This window comes from Mytilus edulis, chromosome 4, assembly GCF_963676685.1.
Source record: "Mytilus edulis chromosome 4, xbMytEdul2.2, whole genome shotgun sequence".
Lineage (NCBI taxonomy): Eukaryota > Metazoa > Mollusca > Bivalvia > Mytilida > Mytilidae > Mytilus > Mytilus edulis.
Genome location: NC_092347.1, coordinates 19,124,208 through 19,145,324, shown reverse-complemented (window position 1 = coordinate 19,145,324; position 21,117 = coordinate 19,124,208). Strand labels below are relative to the sequence as shown.

The 21,117-nt window shown below is 31.3% G+C and overlaps 1 protein-coding gene across 2 annotated transcripts; it reads left to right on the top strand.

The window, feature by feature from the left end:
- The first annotated feature begins 2,562 nt into the window (after window positions 1–2,562).
- On the top strand, window positions 2,563–19,424 carry LOC139519142 (dynactin subunit 3-like). 2 transcript variants are annotated; one of them, XM_071310960.1, is made up of 8 exons: window positions 2,563–2,695; window positions 8,948–8,968; window positions 12,251–12,335; window positions 13,523–13,609; window positions 14,669–14,752; window positions 15,946–16,004; window positions 16,939–16,998; window positions 19,208–19,424. In XM_071310960.1, exons 1-8 carry the CDS (start codon window positions 2,600–2,602, stop codon window positions 19,283–19,285), a joined length of 570 nt encoding a protein of 189 aa, XP_071167061.1. In that variant the 5' UTR covers window positions 2,563–2,599; the 3' UTR covers window positions 19,286–19,424. The 2 variants fall into 2 exon arrangements, with proteins under 2 accessions (XP_071167061.1, XP_071167062.1); XM_071310961.1 differs by lacking the exon at window positions 8,948–8,968.
- The last annotated feature ends 1,693 nt before the right edge of the window (window positions 19,425–21,117 follow it).

The following is a 21,117-nucleotide window of genomic DNA, read 5'->3' as shown; positions in this document are numbered from 1 at the left end:
GTGATAATGAAAATCAAAACTTGTCGGAAAGTATCTAAATTCCCTGTAAACGACTATAGGGTGCAAATAAGTTTTGCGGAAAGTTGAATAAAAAATCGACACGTAATTTTCTAAGTGCTAAATAAAATTTCAACTTTGTTTAAAAATATTCAATATGCTAATCAAGTTGTGTTTCATGTTGTAACTAGTGGGTTGAAATATTGTTTTTTCAAATTTTGGGGAAAAAAAGTGTTTTTTTGAAATCTCAAAAATGCAAAAAAAAAAAAATTTATTTTTGTCTCAAATCAATGCTTTGGGTATGAAAACAACACACAGTAAATTTGGATCATTTCGGATTAGTTTTAAGATTGTGACCGCTTTTTGAATATCACTTTACACATACTGTCTATGGTAAATCAGTTGATAATGTATACATTTTAACGATTTCTCGTGGGGCCGAACTTTGGTAAACAAATAAACGAAGAAACTGTATGATTTTTAAAAACAAATTGATGGCAAACATTGTCTTTACCTTTAAATGAGAGGTTGGAATCATTAGTTGAAACTTTTGTTTTTCAGATTGTCGTTTTATGTCAATTTTGTAAAAAACAAAAAAAATCGTCAAAAAACATCACGAAAGCAAAAAAATATTTTTTTTAAACGGATTTATATTTCCATAATGATTAAGTATTACTACCTTCTATATTGGTCCTATAAACGGAAAACTTTATCTTAAATTTGAAAAAAGTCTTGTATCGTTTCTTTTGTTGACTAGTATATTACGTGTGAACTCAGCATGATAGAATTATATTAGTTTCTTGTTTTTCTTTATTCCTATCATATTGTGCATAAATAAACTCATCATAGATACCAGGACCAAATCAGTTTTGTATATACGCCAGACGCGCGTTTCGTCTACAAAAGACTCATCAGTGACGCTCAATTCCAAATAAGTTACAAAGGCCAAATAAAGTACGAAGTTGAAGAGCATTGAGAACCAAAATTCCTAAAAGTTTTGCCAAATACAGCTAAGGTAATCTATGCCTGAGGTAGAAAAGCCTTAGTATTTCAAAAAATTCAAAAATTTGTAAATATTATGCTATCGATTTGCTCTTTATATTTCACGTGGTCTTTGTTTTGTTGATAGTCATACCTGCGACTATGAATATTCATACTCAAAACCATACCTCCAGGTTTCCGAGCTTCCCCGTCTGTGGATCCTTTTCGACACGTTATTCAAGCTACCATCGTGTAGAAACCACTCAGGCCACTACTAATCTAATTTAACCATCTTATATTTTAACTTTGCATATATAATTCAATTGTTTTAACTCACTGTGCATATATATACATGGCAGTTTTAAGTTGTTCATCACTAGACTTAGTTTCTACACTCAAAATGAGTCCATGCACTCCTCGACGGAAAGATAGATATATGTTATTGTTTATATCTTATATGTTTTAATGCCTCAGTCAATGTGTGTGTGTTTCAAAGTAATGTAATGTCTTGTAAATAAAATCGAGAATCTTTGGAAATGGGGAATTTGTTAAAGAGACAATAACCCGACCAAGGAGCAGAAAACAGCACAAAGCCACCATTGGGTCTTCAACACAGTGAAAAAATTCTGTACCCGGAGGCTGGTTTCAGCTGGCCCTAAAACAAATTTTGTTCACTAGCTATGCGAAAATCATGTAAGTCGCACTGAATTCCTAAACATGTCTGAACAAAATTTTGAAAAAAAACCCGCTACAACGCTAGGAAGGCCATAGACTCCTGGCAGGCGCAATATTGCAATCAGATTTGTAAGAACAGAGACATATATATAATACACATGTGTATATACAGAACAGAACAGAACAGAACAGAACATATTTTATTTCCAATTAAGGGCCCACAAGGGGCATACAGAGTATACATGAATAAGGCAAAAGAATAATGATTTGCATAGATACATAGATATGTCTCTGGTTAGAATACTTAACAGCAGATACTATATAAAGCAAAATAACAATGGTACATAAATTAAAATTAGCAAACTAAGGACTGTTACATTTGTACTAGCAGTTACCGACTTGCCAGCTCCAGACCTCAATTAGGGAGCTACCATTTGATTGTTGATCATTGTTTGGGGGGCAAGGAAAACATTTTTTGTAAGGCCTTTTTTTTTAGTTGTAATATTTCAGCCGTCTGACCAGCCTTTATAATATATATGTCTCTGGTCTCATCCTGTCTTTTTTTCACTCCAAACTCCTGTCCTGGCCATATTTTTCAAATTTCATCATATTTAATTGATTGTACATTAAATTAGTATTTATGATTGATCCGTTTATGCAAGGACGTATATTAGACGTGTATATGTTAGTTATACGTCCGTGGTTTATGTTAATACATGAGCGATTTACTACGTAAATTACTTTGAGATGACCCATATTGTAACACAATGTTCATGTACAAAGATTGTTTTTATACATAAGTTTTATGCCTTGCATAAATAATTTGAGGGCAAAATAAATACCCATTATAAAATTTGGAATTCTTGCCTTATCAGAACCTATTTGTCTTAAGATATTTGCTAATATCTAAATTTTTGTACTAGGTATATCTAGTCAACAAGGAAAAATGGCCGACGAAAATCTGGAAACGGTGGAAAAAAGAATTTCCTTACTAGAAAATCTTGTGTTTGGGACTTCTGAAAAAGATGCCCTATATCCCAAAGTATGACTTCATAAACTGTTTCATTCTATACGGTTAAGACAAGATATTGATGAACATGAGATGTTTTAATAAGCTGTGAACTTGGTGATAGACTTGTAAATAATTTGTTTTGACTTTTGTCAAATCTTCTTCTTTGATCTGTTATTATAGAAGTTTAACTCAGTAATGAGTACTCAATATGCCGAATCAAAAAGTTTTACATACTAATGAAGTTAATTACTTCAATACTTTTGGCATAATTCTAGTCAAGCAACAAGCTCACATATTATGATATTATTCATACATCTCGGAATTATATAATATATTCATCCAGTTGCAGTATATAAACAAATTATATTAGGTCAATGTCGTAAAAATATGAAACCCTTTTGTACTCAGCACAAAAATGAGGAAGGGCTTGGTAGAACCTCCCCCATCCCCAGTTTCTCAGCCTCATACAAAAAAGTTTAAATTTTTCTGGCATTGACCTATTAAAATATTGTATAATTATACTGGTATCTATCTTGTATACACATAATTGCTATTTATTCCATTCCAGGAAAGCTCTAAAATTACAATGCTTTATTCATCCATGCACTGTCGGTCAGATTAAATGAAAAGTGTTTTAGTGCAGTAAGCAGATTTGTGAGCATGTTATACATTGTATTTAGCCGCATGCTATCTCATAAAAGGAGTTACTAAAGGGCCCAACTAAAGCACTCAAAATACATGTATATCTGCATGCACATTATTGGCATGATGCAGTGGCGGATCCAGGGGGAGGGTTCCGGGGGTTGGAACCCCCCCTTTTTTTGGACGATCAATGCATTTGAATGGGGACATATAGTTGGAACCCCCCCTTTTTAAAATGGCTGGATCCGCCTCTGTGATGAGCTACATTTTTATGCCCCACCTACGATAGCAGAGGTGCATTATGTTTTCTGGTCTTAAGTGCTTCTCTCTGTCCCGCTTCAGGTTAAAAAGTCTTTGGTCAAGGTAGTTTTTTATGAAGTTACAGTCCTATCAACATGAAATTTAGAACACATGTTCCTTATGATATGATTTTCTACTTAAAATGCCAAATTAGAAATTTGACCCCAATTTCATTGTCCACTGAAGTTTACATAGAAAATGATAGTGTGAGTGAGTCATCTATGTACTATGGACACATCTTGTTTACCATGCAATATACTGAATATAGATATTATCTGAATTAATTTTGTAATTATGTCCAAAACTGTTCAAACTTTAACCAAGCTAAATTTGTAGATCAATTTAGTATAAAAAAAATCCTAAAGAACTTTCAATTTCTTTCATTTTCATTTTGATTCCAATGGACAAGTTGGACAGCCAAACAAGAAATAATAAAGAAAATAAGGGCCACACCAATTCAATTTGTTGTTCTACAGATCTACAGATTTTTGGACTTCAAAAATTGGGGTGAGCGAATGGTCAATTTCAAAATTTTTATAAAAAAAAATATCAATTCAATATTTTATTGGAAAGAGCACAATAGAGGCGTGATCAAATACAGACAATTGTAATATTAAAACAACATATAAATGAAATAAAGATGCATGTAACAGCAAGTCATAAGACAATTCTATGTATGTCATTACATTATAAACTGATATTGATACCATAAACTTATACATCAGTATTATTCTAGATTTTCATAATTTACTTAAAAACACACAATATAAGATATTATATGTTATTCAGGTCTCAGACAGGGTATATACTGTGACATTCCCGGCTTAGAGTTTATATCCCCTGAGCCAAAGGCGAAGGGGATATAAGCCCTAAGCCGGGAATGTCACAGTATATACCCTTTCTGAGACCTGAATTACACATATATTACGGATTACCCCTGACTTAATGTTATTTTCCAGTGCAGGTATTTGTTGACAACACATATATTGAAAAACCCAACCTGATATGTTCGGCATACGTGAAGGATTTTCTAATTTGCTGTGAACATAATTTTATCGTGTATGTAATAATTTATAATAACACTTTTAACATTCAATTTAAGTATTAAAAGTGTAAAATGCGTGATTTTGTATCAAAAATGTATTATTGACTGAAGCACGTCATTATTTTCCCTCTGTGAGCCTGTAACAGTCTGATAGCTTTTGACTACGTCACATAGTAACCGGTGTTATGATGACGTTTTTGAGGTTCCAATTGGGGATAAAAACGTCGTATATACCCCGGCAGTTTCCTGAATATATACTGACATCTCTGTGTTGTTATCCAATCACAAACCTCGACACATTTGTAATCCGTAATATATATGTATATGCAGAACTACTGTAAAAGATTATTACCTGATGAAACGGTATGGTGGTCTCTCAAATCAAGAGCTTTTTCAATATACATACATACATAAAAAAATATTTAAATTGCGAATTTTTTAGGCAAAGCTTGAAAAGTAAAGGCAAGTGATCATAATTAAAATTTAAACATAAAATAACAGGTTTTGCAATATATTACATTTTATAACTTGATTTATCACTTGTACTTTGACATTTCTTTAATTTATGAAGTGTTTTTGCCCTGTTCACCATTAAAAAATGAATATTTAGATGTGGTACATGATGCGTGGTACATGAACATGTATGTGTGCCAATGAGACAATTCTCCATCAAAGTCATAATCAGGTTGGAAACAACCCCTCAATATTATAATATCCCTTTAATGAGGGTTCAATTTAAGGTATATATTTTTTTGTAAAAACATTTTTTAGTACAAAAGGGCTCATATTTTCCCTTGAAAAAAATTGGTAGATTACATAGGGAATCACTGAAGCATGACCAAAGCAGGTCCCCTCTTATGTCAGTGGGCCCCCACTTATGAAAATTTCTGGATATATATGCCACTGATTCCTATGAACCACATCAACAAACGATAACTACTGAACAATCTTGAGTAAACAACAGACATACAATACAATTGCAGCTGAAGGCAACTCTTCTCCTTCAGAAGTTCTGTGTACTTTATACTAACAACGAAAATCAGCATGATTTTGATGGGGAATGTAAGTAAGGGGGAGGAAAACCAGTGTTCTGTTCTCTACAGGTATTTTCCTCTGTTATAAAAATATCGGAGCACTCTTACGTCTTGGGATATATAGGTGTAATGCTTAATCAAATATTTACAAAGTGTGGTGGGGTGCTTATTAAGGATCCGGAAATTTTTTCACCTAATTTCGGTCATTTTTGGATAGCTTAAAAGTTGGTGCCCTTTTTAAACAAAGATTGTGTGTATACTCATACAGTCATACTCATAGCATCAATGAACTTGTTTAACTGTTGCATCGCATTTACTTCAGAAATTTCCCTACCATGTTCCTTAAAATCGATCTTGAGCAATAAAAGGAAGGCACCAGTTTAAAAATGAAATGATTTTAATGACGCAAAACAATAAATTTCTTAAACTTCGCTTACGTTTGTTTCGATTTTGAAGACAAAATTATAACCGGATGTTTTACGACAATAGTAAAACGACCAATTCCGGACTCATTTCCGGGATTAGTTTTGTTTATCAAATTCACAGGAAATCGTCGGCTTTTTAACTGTTTTACCTTTAATAGTGTTTGAATATTAATTATAATAGTTGGACTTGTTTAATTTAGCATGAAATCATTTTTAATTTACGATTTAGTGTCTAATTTGCGGAAGAGAATTTCAAGCATGCGTATTAGTAAACAAAGCACGTGTGTTTGTAGTGAAACAATATTTTGTTCTACGTAAATTAATTTAATTTTAATTTAATTTTAAATCAGAATTGACAATTGTCTAGGCTGAGAAAAGTAATTAAATAATGCAGACAGTTGTTATGAACTTTTGATTTCTTTAAAATATTAGTTCTGAGCTGGTGATCAATAAAAAAATTAATTAAAAACACAGGTAAAGAGATTAGTGATCATTAGCCAATATTTCCCGGAGGCATTACTATAGTTATTAGGAGGGCCCTCAGGATTATAACACTTTACTGGAGTGGCAGTTTTATCACAGGAAAAGGATAATAACAAAAAATAAGTTCAAAATGGCGATTTAGACAATGTTAGAAACTCGATCTCAACGAAATGACATTGAATGACCGAAATTATTTCTGTAAAAAAATAAAATTTGTCCTAAATCCCAATTACTCATTTAGGACAAACTACTTTCAGTTTAGGTCAAGACTGGCATATATGACCGTTTCCGGACCCTTGCAGTTAATATAGGTTTAAAAACATTATATGGGCGTTTTTCAATAAAAGCGTATATTTCAGACCTAAAAAAAATGGAAAATCAACTTGTCTAACAATGTCTAAAATTTAATTTCAAGAGTTATTTTGAACACCTCTATTATAGACCTGTTTGTAAACAAAAAGTGCAATCTTAAATACTCCTTAAAATGATATTTTTTTTTCAAAATTTGAGTACACATATCATGCATATGTTTGTAATTTTAAATGTTACCTATAGACATTCATGTTTGTTTACTTTGTATACTAGGAAAATCTATTGTTTTTCTGAATTGGAGAACCATTTTTTATCGATAAAGATTAGACAGTACTTCACATATGAGGGTACAACTCGTGTTACGTAGTGGAAATTTTAATGCGTTTCGTAGGTGACAAATCCGTTTCGTAGTGGACAAATAGTTTCGTAGTTGACATCAACCCTATTCTATGTTAATAAAAACATAATAAAAATTACATGAAACTAACCCTTGGTATTTGCTTTGCACGAATATAATTGAAAAAAGAGTACAAAAAGACTGCATGGTAGTGGTAGTGTCCCCTACGAAACGTTTTTCTCCCATACTTGTTTCGTAGGTGACCATTTCGTAGGGGACGTATTCACATGTTTTATTTTTTTCCCACAATCCCTTTATTGTAAAAGTAACAAGACTGATTGTATTCATCAAAGCATGTATTAAGCTGTACACTGATATTTTTTTCATAATTTTAAAACCAGATACTGACGGAGATTTGACCCGTTTTGTAGTGGACATTTACAAAAATACGGTATCACTCTGGTCAATTTGATGTGCTCAATTTTTTTTACCAACAATTTAATTGCCGTTATAAAAGCATCACTTCTTTTGTAAGACCCTAATGTTTATATCTCTTGCAAACAAAAATTACATTGATTTTATAAAACGGTTTATTAGCAAATTTTAATGACTTCGTTTCGTAGTGGACATTTTGTTAGGGACACACCTTCTGAATTTAAAAATCCTATGTTAAAAGCTGTTTATTATAATATGTTGGCTCTAAACATACTTTTGAATTATTAAAGAACTTATATTAAGTAAAAATAACATTTATTTCTACATTTTTTTACGATATTTTAGAGTATGAATGTTGAACAGGCGGTCTAGGAATATGCCATTTTGGTTGTTTTGGACCATTCAGAAATCAATAAATTAGCAATCTCTTCAAAAAATTAACTGTTTCTTTGCTTAAAATGTTAAATCTAATTCAATGTACTGACTGCACAAAAAATTACTTGCAAAGACCAAACACATTTTTTTTTAAGTGGCTAGGACAAGAAAATACGTTTTTATTGAAAAACGCCCATATACAGGTAAGACTGTGAATTTTAAAATCAAGTGTTAATACCTTTTTATAATATTTATAAAAATAAAGGTGCGGGAAATGGACATGATTACATTTTAGGATGCGGGAAGCAAGAATATTAAAAAAAAAAAAAATCTGATTAGAAAAAAATAGGTGCGGGCGGGTCCGTCGAACAAGTACTTAAATTGGTGTGGCCTAATGGGTTTTAAATTAAAAATTCTGATTTCTTTTTTTTTTTAAAGCAGAATGAAAGGGTTTACATGTAGAATTAAGATTTGACCAAAATGACCAAACTGATAATCTTCTTTAATATCATTATTATGCTCATATAATTAGTAGTTTATCACTCATTATGCACATTCATTTACATTTTATATTTTAATTTGACCTTTGGAAGAAACTGTTGTTTTTGACTATATTAAAATTAAAAATAATAATAGATGGTCTGAAATTCTGAATACATGTTATACAGAAACATAGTCAATGTAAACTGTATGTATTAAATGATTACAGATTTATATAGATTTACATTTTCCCCAGCTAAAATATAATGCTTAATAATAAAGTCTTCTTGACAGTTACCCCAAACACTACAAAATGACATGTTTTATTTATGATGTATATTTTGAGCACATGAATGCTAGATGTTCTGCATGCTGCATGTTGTTATTCAATGTTTGTCTTTCTATTTTCCACAGGACTCAAAATCTAAAGACCAGGTAAATAATATAACAAGAAGTTACAAATTATAATCAAAATATCTGGTGGCTGGTGAAATACCTTTAATGTATCGGGTCAAGCATATTTTATAATCTTGTTGAGTTATAACACATGTTCATGTACATAATCATTTGGTTTGGGTGAAAATTTAATATAATCATAGTTCAGTTTTTCCTATATATATTACATGTTATTAAGTAGTTATAACCTGATATAGACATGATAGAACATATATCTGTGACAACAAATAGCAAAAGTGAAAACAATAGTTTATGATGGTTGGTCAGTGGTGGTTGGTGAACTTAACTTAGTAATTCTTAGATTCTGCCACTACATGTAGTGAGATATGATAATTTTCCATTAAAGAAACGTGAACTAACAAACTTTTAAACATACTTTTTAAACATTTTGAATAGTTTTATTTTAGAGTGAAAACAAATGTATATGTACCACATTTTCAGAAAATATTTTTATTTTAGAGTGAAAACAAATGTATATGTACCACATTTTCAGAAAATATCTGGTTTATTATTCATTGAACCTTTTAAATATATATAGATTCTATCACTGTATCAAGTGGGATATTATATTTATCCACTAGTGTGTAAGAATTAGAGAAATTTTTATCCTTTGTTCTTTATTTTGCTTATACCATCTATTACTTTTAATTCTGATATAAATGCTGAACAAACACTAACCTTACAGCTATCTATTCATGCAGTAAAAAAATGAATGAAGGGCCTCTTGGGTGTCAGCAACTCAAAGATACAATTGCATATCATTCTTCATAAGGTCCTTAAATTGAGAAATTTTTATATGACCGCAAAGTCGTATAAAGGTATGATGTCGTCTTCTGCGTTGTCGTCGTCATCGTCCGAAGACGCATTTAGTTTTCGGACAATAACTTTTGTTTTAGTGAATGGATCTCTATAAAATTGTATAAGAAGGTTCAATACCACTAAAGGAAGGTTGGGATTGATTTTAGGGGTTATGGTCCCTATAGTTTAGGAATAAGGGGCCAAAAAAGGGCCCAAATAAGCATTTTTTTTTGGTTTTTGCAAACTAACTTTAGTATAAATAAATAGAAGTCTATAAAATTTAAACACAAGGTTAATGACCACGGTAGGAAGGTAAGAATTGATTTTGGAGTTTTGGTCCAAACAGTTATGGAATTAGGGGCCCTAAAAGGGTCCAAATAAACATTTTTCTTGGTTTTCGCACAATAACTTGATTATAAGTGTATAGAAATCTTTGAAATTTTAAGACAAGGTTTATGATCACAAAAGGGAGATTTTGGGAGTTTTGTTTTGAACAGAACAGTTTAGAAATTAAGGGCCAAAAAAGGCCCAAATAAGCTTTTTTCTTGGTTTTCGTACAATAACTTTATTATAAGTGAATAGAAATCTATGACATTTGAACACAAGGTTTATGACCACAAAATGAAGGTTTGGATTGATTTTGATAGTTTTGTTTCGAACAATTTAGGAATAAGAGGCTAAAAAGGGCCCAAATAAGCATTTTTCTTGGTTTTCCCTCAATAACTTTATCATAAAGTGAATAGAAATCTATGAAATTTAAACACAAGGTTTATGACCACAAAAGGAAGGTTGGGATTGATTTTGGGTGTTTTGGTCCCAACAGTTTAGGAATTAGGGACCGAAAGTAAATTTTGTTTGATTTCATCAAAAATTGAATTATCTGTGTTCCTCAATATGCAAAATCTAACCGTGTATTTAGATTCTTAATATTTGGTCATGTTTTCAAATTGGTCTACATTAAGCTCCAAAGGGTCCAAAATTAAATTTAGTTTGATTTTAACAAAAATTGAATTCATGGGGTTCTTTGATACAATGTATGCTGAATCTAACCATTTTGCTAACCGTGTATTTTGATTTTGGATGTAGGACCGTATTAGGTAAATGTTCAATTTAAAAGTTTTAAAGTTTAAGTTCTTAGACCACATTCATTCTGTGTCAGAAACCTATGTTGTGTCAACTATTTAATCACAATCCAAATTCAAAGCTGTATCAAGCTTGAATGTTGTGTCCATACTTGCCCCAACTGTTCAGGGTTCGACCTCTGCAGTCGTATAAAGCTGCGCCCTGCGGAGCACCTGGTTATCAGTTATTATATTTGAGGGAAAAACTGCCTCTTTATATTTGTAAAATAGCTAATACTGTGCATTCATACATTTACTTGGTACCAATTTTTCGTGGATTAAGGAAACTTGCATGTTAGTGGATATTTAATTTCAGGGTTTTGCTGGTCAAAGTCTGCATACCAGCATATATATAATTTGTTTTCACTGAATATTTACAAAATCCATGAAAATTGGTATTTAACAAATAATAATGAAGCCACAGTAGTTCATTTATAATCATGTTACAATTGAAAAGTGCATGTACTATAATGAACTTGGTATTGTATTGATTTTAACTTATAATTTATTCACTATACATGTATATATACCACAACAATAAATGTTATATATTTGTTTGAACCGGTAGAAAACCACATACCACATATAATATATATGATATTAAAACAAGTATGGTATGTTTATAAAAGGACACTGTGATAAATATACAAACTGATGACATGCACACATGTAGCTATTACTTAAAAACTTAATTAAACTGTCGTTTAAGTGGTTAAACATGTATTTTGATGTCATTAGCAATTAGTACATGTTTTGTTTAAATATATGTGTTAATGAAATCAAATTTATGTTTTGTCAAAGGTTAAAAATGTTGCCCTGTAATTTTTTCTCAGCATGATGAGGACTGATCATACATCAAATATTTTCTCAACATTATTCCCATTTACATGTAAGACTAAAGCTTTTGTTTTTAAGAAATTTACCGTCAACTTGGAACAGAACATAATATTATGTTCATCATGTTCATTATAATGTAAACTTCTTAGCCAAATTATAGTTTTGACCCAGAATTGTTGGTCCCTGAATATAGAAATGTGATATTGGGAGTATGGTATGTTATCCTATAAACACCTATTCTTGTTTTATGTTGATATGCAATTTTCGATGGACTGGCCCATATATATTCTGATTTGTTTTGTTTAGTTTTTCTTTTATCAAGTTATGATTTTGAAAGCCTCTATATTTCAACTTGTTCTTAGTTAGCTGACCATTGCTTTATGTGATTGATTTAAAAAAAAAACCAGAATCTCTAATTCTAAATATTGAGTGTGGTTGAATATTGATAGCATAAACATGATAAAGTATTAATGTGACTAATTATATAATTTTCTTGATATTTCAGTGTATACACAGTCTACTGAATGCTCATGCCGAAGTAAAGAAAGCAACAGTAGGGAAGAAGGCTATTCCTAAAGTCTACAACAGATGTAAGATATAGGAAATACTAGTACATGTAGTAATATGGGTTTTGAAAAACTGCTACGTATTAAACCTGGTTTATATTGCAAACATATGATTTTAAATTTTGACTTGAAATTCAGAGGTCGCTACCTACTGAATCTGATTATACATATAATAATGTTAAAACCTTAATTTTTTTTAAAATATGGCATAGAAAAATCAGGATTTATTTATTTAGCATCTATCAAAGTTCACTTCTATGAAAGATGCTTTATTAACATATACATGTAGTTACCTACATGCCATATGATGTTGGTGATATCTCTCCTGGTATTGGGGAGAATGTAATCAAACTTTATAAACAAACAAAAAATTGAGAGAAAAAATGAAAATCTCCATCTGAAGACTATTCTCTGATAAGAGGTACAATTTTCTGTATTTAATGACAGAATATTATTTAAACATTGTTTGGTTAATAACCCAATTTACAATTCAACTAACAAAGGCTACAACTAACAAGGTTATTTAACTAATCAATTCAGTAATGAATGTGATTGAAGAAATATTACAAACATAAATAATTCATCACAAAAAACATCCAAGTGGACTCCATGACAAACTTCCTTCAGAAATGTTTTTAATATGAAGTTTCATTATTATGTAGATAAATATTTTGTAGTTTCATAAATTGTATGAGTACAACATCTTCTTATATCTATTGTAGTTCAAACTGTAGGGGAAATATATATGTATTTAAGAGTGAAAATGATATACATTGTATATAAAACGATATACATTGTATATAAAATGATATACATTGTATATGAAATGATATACATTGTATATAAAATGATATACATTGTATATAAAACGATATACATTGTATATAAAATGATATACATTGTATATAAAACGATATACATTGTATATAAAATGATATACATTGTATATAAAATGATATACATTGTATATAAAACGATATACATTGTATATAAAATGATATACATTGTATATAAAACGATATACATTGTATATAAAATGGCATACTGTATTGTTGAAAAATGATTCACAGAATGACACACATAATTTTTGCAAATGAATGCATAAAATGACATGTATTGTTGAAAAATGATACATACAATGCCATGCCATATTGTTGCAATGATAATCATGCAATAGAACATTTTTAAAATATTAGATGTTTTCATTTTAGTGACAGAATTGAGGAAGTATTTAGATCCAGGTTACACAGATGAAATGACCTTGTCAGATGAAGCTATTACAGATATTATATTAGCTGGTAGGTTTAGTTTCAAAAGTACAATGAAATTATGGAACAAACTTGACTGTGTCTTATCAATGAAGAAATTTACATGCTGTACCAATCAAAATATATTTACAATACACACATGATACAATGTTAACTTGTAATATTAGTAAAACTAAGGATTAGGCACAGCCTATTACAAAGCATCAATTATCCATCCCTTAGCAGTGAGGCTCCGATTGATGTCCAGTCTCGATGTTTGGTCACTGATACACTTTTCATTGAATCTGACATCACAGTCCCAAATTAAGTTCCAATATTCTTTTTTCACAGTATTTTATCCTCTATATTTTGTCCGTTTGTGCACAATTTTTCATTTAATTTGTGTTTATGAATTTATCATTTTTACTGACTGGGACCTATAAATCCTGATTTCCAATTTTTCAGGTGATGTGTTCTTATACTATGTTATCAGTTATTTTTAATATTCACCATAGTGTTGGCGATCAAATAAAACATTAAGATAGATTCTTATCATATTTATGCAATGTTATATGTACTCATCCTAAACTGTTATGTTATACTTGCAAATGCAAATGAGGTGTAATACCACCAAATCATAGTATGTCACATCCCGTTTCATACAAAAGGGGATGAAAAAAATATTCCCTTGTTTATGACAGTTGTAGGAAATTATTCTTGCATTTCATTGCAGAAAATATGTCCGAAACGTACATTTACAGTTTCTTTAAAACATTTTTGAAACTTCAGGTAACATGGTCTCTAAAACTTGTTAAGAGGAAAAAATGGGTGAAAATTTGATTGGTTTATTCTGGTGCGGTAATTTTATCTTATATGCAGTGAAATGTTATGTGAAATTTTTACTTTAGTACTGGACAGGGAAAAACTTTACTCATGATGCCAAGTATTTCTTTATTTGAAACAGAGATAATTTATGTAAAATGTTTTGAAAAGTGCCAATTTAACAGCTCTAGACTAAAGTAATAGGGGAAAATCAATTGTGGTATTACTTATATGAAGTAACAATAAATCATATTTAAAACGTTTACAGCTATGATCATATTATTTCAGAGGAAGATTTTCTGAATCAGCAAGCAAATAGATTGGAACAAATGGAAGGATTAAAAGAAATTTTAGACAGTGCTCATATAAAGGGTGAGTTAAACATATATATATATATATAGTCTTGATGGAGAATAAAAATGTGTCCATAAAAATTCATGCACATGATAGAAATTTGGCTGTAAATAAATTTGTGAGGAACACTCAATTTACTGTCAATCAGAATGATTTGTGGCATGCTGTCAAGGCTGTAAAAAAAGCTGTCACCAAGATTTCCAAAGGTATCAAACGTTCACAGGGTATAAGTTGGAGTGTACAGCTAGGAGATAAAGTTGAACCCTTAGCAACACACATAAACTGGGCTGTCCATAACTGTGAGCAAAATTCTCTAAAACTGAAGGAAAGTTTGGATAACATTGTTAACCACTATTGTGATAACCATGAAAATTGTCATCATTCATCAAGGTGCAGATTTGATTCAAACTATGAGCCATCTAGGATTGTACTTACAAATTTAAAAGCCAGAAAAATGTTAGAGATTGCTATAAAAAGTTCAACTATTTATAAATATCCTCAAGATTACATTCTTGCTAAAGACATATTTTATGTTGAAAGTTTCAATAATGGTGTGAACATATTTCAAGACAAAAGATTTTGCTTTGGTGATGATCAATATAAATTGAGATCAAATTTGGCAGTATGCCATTGGAATGAGAATGTGGACAGAGGCTTTACATCAGTGTGGAAATCAAGGAATCCTAATGCACCAGCCTCACAGAAAGGAAAGAAAATGTACAAAAAACTAACATATAATTACAGGATAAACATTTGGAACCGCTACATTTCTAGTTTCTATTAAAAACAGAATAATACACTAATGCAATAAATTTACAAGTGTTAACTATTATCATGCAAATATTTTTGATCATCATAATCTTGTTATTTCTTAGTTATTAATTTTAGTTTGGATTATAAATTTCTACACAAAGGTAAATTCCACATGTGTTTGTTTTCTTTAACCATGCTGACTTCTATAAATAATTGATTAGATAGTTAGGCCCCTCCCATTTCCTTATTGGCTTAATTGCTCTCCAACCGGATTTCTATCTAGGTCAGCCCTGGCCTTTAACTACTAGTAATTGCTTCTTCAGTTAATATCTCACTTTTTGCATGATTATCAAAATCTTTGTTCTGAATGTTGTTGAAAGATAGTCTATTTGACCTAAAACATCATACAATCCAATAATGTTTATTGTAAATACTCAACTGTGTTGACTTGTTTACAGGCATGCCTTCACATTCATCAAAACTGCAAGAACTGAGTAAAATCCAGATTGACCAACAGGTAGGTTTAGATTTACATTTCTTATTTATAGTCCAGAATTTTTTATTCCAGTAAAAAACAGTTAGATAATGACACTAGTCTGGTAGTTTTTCAAAAGACTGCTGCTTTTTTATCAAACAAGTGCTGATGTAAAGAAATTAAATTTGTTTACCACTGGATTGCTGATTCCTGAATAGGAATAATAAAATTAACAGTATCAATTTTCTTGCACCAGATGCACATTTCGACATTACATGTCTCTTCAGTGATGCTCGTGGCCAAAATATTTGAAATCCAAAGCTTATATAAAAGATGAAGAGCTATAATTCAAATGGTCCAAAAAGTATAGCCAAATCCGTGTAGTTGATTTAAATTATGATTTTACATGGAATTATTAAAAATTTACAGGCACTACAAACATCACTGAAAAATCAAGAACGATATCTATAATATAAAAATGAGAAGATGTGATATGATTGTAAATGAGGCAACCATCCACAAATGTTCAAATGAAGTGAATACAAACAATTGTACTGCGTACTGCGTTCAGGTACAAACAAACTTCAGAACCTTAATTTTTGTATCTTTAAAAGAATTAGGTAAAAGATATTTTTGGTAAAAATAAAAAGCAAAGGAACAGCATATATTGCTGATCTTCATCTTAAAGTCACAGTGAGGCAAAAAATAAAAAACTATTTCCTCACTGCTAGTTTAAGAGGACCCCTAGCACAGGCTTGAGTGAATTATAAATATTATAAAAAAAAAATTAGATAAGGATCATAAGGTTCAGCTCAGTAAATATTGAAATCCTCGTTTTATCAGTAAATAATATAGATTTATAATTATAAAGAATTAAATTGATTTCGTGTCAAATAAATCCATGTTGTTAGTAATGATTAGTAAACTGCTTAACATTACATATTGATAGTAGATATTGTTGTATTATACATTACAGGATAAGACAGGATTATTCACAGATGATGTGAGAGGTCTGCTAGAGAATTATAATACTATTGTATCCTTTATAAACATTTTGTTACATGATCCCATGCCCATAATTTTGTGCCAGATGAGAATTTAGTATACAAACGAGTCATCAGGGACTCATGAATCAACAAATTAAAAGGTCAAATAAGATATATAAGCATTGAAGACCCAAAATTCCCAAAAGGTTTTGCCAAATACAGCAAGGATAATTTTTTCCAGGACTATTCAAGTAGTGAAAATTCATTATTATGTGCTGCTTTGACATATAAGCCTGTGATTGCTTTTTTGCCAAGTTAAAAAGTGTCTGACCAATTCATGATTATGATTTTAGGTCCAATGTTATTTTACTTTTCTTACAAGTTACATTTGTGTATTAATTGGATGCAGCCTCCATGAAACTTTGGCAGTTATTGCATTTCTTGAAATAGTAGTGCGGAGGTTAGGATCAGAAGACAATTTGTAGCTGACCTGTTCTCAAATTTTTGGTTGCCTTTGAGTAATACATTAATAAATTAGTCATAATACACCTTATCACTATTCCCAGCTGACCCGAGAATCTGTCCTGCTTGAATTATTGATGTCATACATAGATCAATCACTTTTCCATTGTGGTGTCAGATATTTTGTATTATGAGTTTTTATGACATCAAAATTTTACAGAAACCTGTGTGATGTCGAGTAATGGCGAAAAAATAGTGATAAGGTCTATTATTTCTGGGGAAAAGACATATTCTAGGAAAATTCAAAATAAAAACAAAATGTATAATCAACTGAAAACAGCAAGAATTTTTTTTCACATATAAATTAAACTTTCATTGAACCTTAAAACATACACCAGGTGTTCCAGTAAAGGTTTGAATCTAAAAACCTAGGATTCTACTTCCATTATATTACCAAGTGATCAAAACCAATAACCTTTTTTTTTTTTGTTCCATACAATCCACTTTAATTTATTTTTTAATTTGATTTTGATTTTTTATACGACCGCAAAAATTCAAAAAATTTTTGGTCGTATATTGGTATGACGTTGAAGTCGTCATCGTCGTCGTCGTCATCCGAAGACATTTGGTTTTCGCACTATAACTTTAGTAAAAGTAAATCGAAATCTATGAAATTTAAACACAATGTTTATGACCATAAATGGAAGGTTGGGATTGATTTTGGGAGTTTTGGTCCCAACAGTTAAGGAATTAGGGGCCAAAAAAAGGTCCCAAATAAGCATTTTTCTTGGTTTTTGCACAATTACTTTAGTATAAGTAAATAGAAATCTATGAAATTTTAACACAACATTTATGATCACAAAAGGCAGGTCGGGATTGATTTTGGGAGTTTTGGTCCAAACAGTTAAGGAATTAGGGTCCAAAAGGGTCCAAAATTAAACTTTGATTGATTTGATAAAAAAATGAATTTTTGGGGTTCTTTGATATGCCAAATCTAACTGTGTATTTAGATTCTTAATTTTTTATCCGGTTTTCAAATTGGTATACATTAAGGTTCAAAGGGTCCAAAATTAAACTTAGTTTGATTTTAACAAAAATTTAATTCTTGGGGTTCTTTGATATGCTGAATCTTAACATGTACTTAGATTTTTAATTATGGGCCCAGTTTTCAAGTTGGTCCAAATCGGGTCCAAAATTAAACTTTGTTTGATTTCAACAAAAATTGAATATATGGGGTTCTTCAATATATACGCTGAATTTAACCATGTATTTAGATTTTTAATATTTGGGCCAGGTTATCAAATTGGTCCACATTGAGGTCTAAAGGGTCTAAAATTGAACATTATTTGATTTCATCAAAAATTGAATTCTTGGGGTTCTATGATATGCTGAATCTAACCATGTATTTAGATTTTGGATATTGGACCATAAATAGATAAATGTCAAATTAGATATTTTTTCAGTTTTTAAGTTTAAGTTTTTAAACCACTTCATTCTGTGTCAACTATTTAATCACAATCCAAATCCAGAACTGTATCAAGCTTAAATGTTGTGTCCATACTTGCCCCAACTGTTCAGGGTTCGACCTCTGCGATCGTATAAAGCTGCGCCCTGTGGAGCATCTGGTTGTGTTTCAACGCCACTTTTAAGCACCACTTTTGGGCTATTTCATGGCAGCCAGTTTTTATTGGTGGAGGAAGCCATAGTGCCTGGATTAATTGTTTAAACTCACTGCCATGTCTAGGAGGTAACTTCAAACTTACAAACAATAAAGCATTTTCCTTAACTAAAACTTAGGTATCTTTAGTTTCCAAACAACTTATACATTGGGACCAGATGGTTACTAAAGTAGAGAAGGCCAAACAGAAATCATAGGATGACTGAATCTCGCAGATACATTTAATAGTGCAATATTTATAATATAATTTATTGTGTAAATTTTGACCTTTTTGTGGAAAAGGAATAATTGGGTTGTACATGTGCTAACAATAAAGGAATAAAGCTATTTACAGTATCTTGTTGTTAGTATTATGCTCACTGAAACTTGACCTCCCCTTGCTTAAAGACGTCTTAGAATTTACTGACAATAGACGAAAAGTCAAGGTCGTTGTTACAAAACAAAGACAAATATGGAAAACTCATTTTGAAACTCCAAGCTAGTTTTTTAAGCCATGAAATATAAATGTCATTGTACATTAAATGTACAATTTTTGCAGTGTCAGCCTTTTAGCTCACCTGGACCAAAGGGCCAAATGAGCTTTTCTCATCACTTGGCGTACGTCGTCGTCCTCGTTCACATTTTACATTTTGAACTTCTTCTAGAGAACCACTGAATGGAATGAAACCAAACATTGCATGAATGTTCCTTATGAGGTGCTGACCAAGTGTTGTTACTTTGTAGCCGATCCATCATCCAAGATGGCCGCCAGCGGGGGACTTAGTTTAACATAGGACCTTATGGGAAATGCATACAAATGACTTCTTTGAGAGAACCACTGAATGGAACGAAACCAAACATGGCATGAATGTTCCTTATGAGGTGCTGACCATGTGTTGTTACTTTGTAGCCAATCTATCATCCAAGATGGGCTCCAGTGGGGACTTAGTTTAACATAGGACCCTATGGGAAATGCATACAAATGACTTCTTTTAGAGAACCACTGAATGGAATGAAACCAAGTATAGCATGAATGTTCCCTATGAGGTGATGACCAAGTTTTGTTACTTTGTAGCCGATCCATCATCCAAGATGCCAGCGGGGGACTTAGTTTAACATAGGACCCTATGGGAAATGCATACAAATGACTTCTTTTAGAGAACCACTGAATGGAATGAAACCAAACATAGTATGAACGATCCATATGAGGTGATGACCAAGTGTTGTTACTTTGTAGCCGATCTATCATCCAAGATGGGCGCCAGTGGGGGACTTAGTTTAACATAGGACCCTATGGGAAATGCATACAAATGACTTCTTTTAAAGAAACACTAAATGGAATGAAACCAAACATTGTATGAATGTTCCTTATGAAGTGATGACCAAGTGTTGTTACTTTGTAGCCGATCCAACATCCAAGATGGCTGCCAGCGGGGGACTTAGTTTAACCTAGGACCCTATGGGAAATACATACAAAAGTCTTCTTCTAGAGAACCACTGCATTGAATGAAATCAAACATAGCACAAATGATCCTTTCCTAATGAGGTGGTGGCCAAGTGTTGTTACTTTGTATTTGTAGCCAAATTTTATCTTTTTTTATATGATTTCAAAAACCCGAGTAGAGTCAGGTGAGTGATACAGGCTCTTGAGAGCCTCTAGTTACTTGTTTGATCACTATCATTTCATTAGATATTAAGAGATGAGCATAGGGGATACCTATACTAGTGTGTTTGATAAGTTATTGAAAGTTAAAAATGAATTTATTTTTGGTTTTGAACAATTTTATTAATAGAGTATCCTCAAATTGCTGATGTCAAGTTATGGTATTCAACAATAGCAAAGAGGTTATAAGATAGTACTGTCATATACAAATAATAAATGTACTTTCATAACCTAATACAATATGATACTGAATTGATTTAGTATGACAGCTCAATACTAAAAACACACTATAAAATATCTTATTGTAATGCAGCATGATCAAACTGCTGTAGACATTCACATCAACAGATGAAGTGGTTCATACATTTTGTTTGAAATTAGTAAATG

Excerpts from the sequence above, each read along its gene's own strand:
- LOC139519142 (XM_071310960.1), top strand. The coding sequence starts at position 2,600 with ATGGCCGACGAAAATCTGGAAACGGTGGAAAAAAGAATTTCCTTACTA. Across the intron at positions 13,610-14,668 it reads TACAGATATTATATTAGCTG|AGGAAGATTTTCTGAATCAG; the intron begins GTAGGTTTAGTT and ends ATATTATTTCAG. Across the intron at positions 16,999-19,207 it reads TAGAGAATTATAATACTATT|GTATCTTTAGTTTCCAAACA; the intron begins GTATCCTTTATA and ends ACTAAAACTTAG.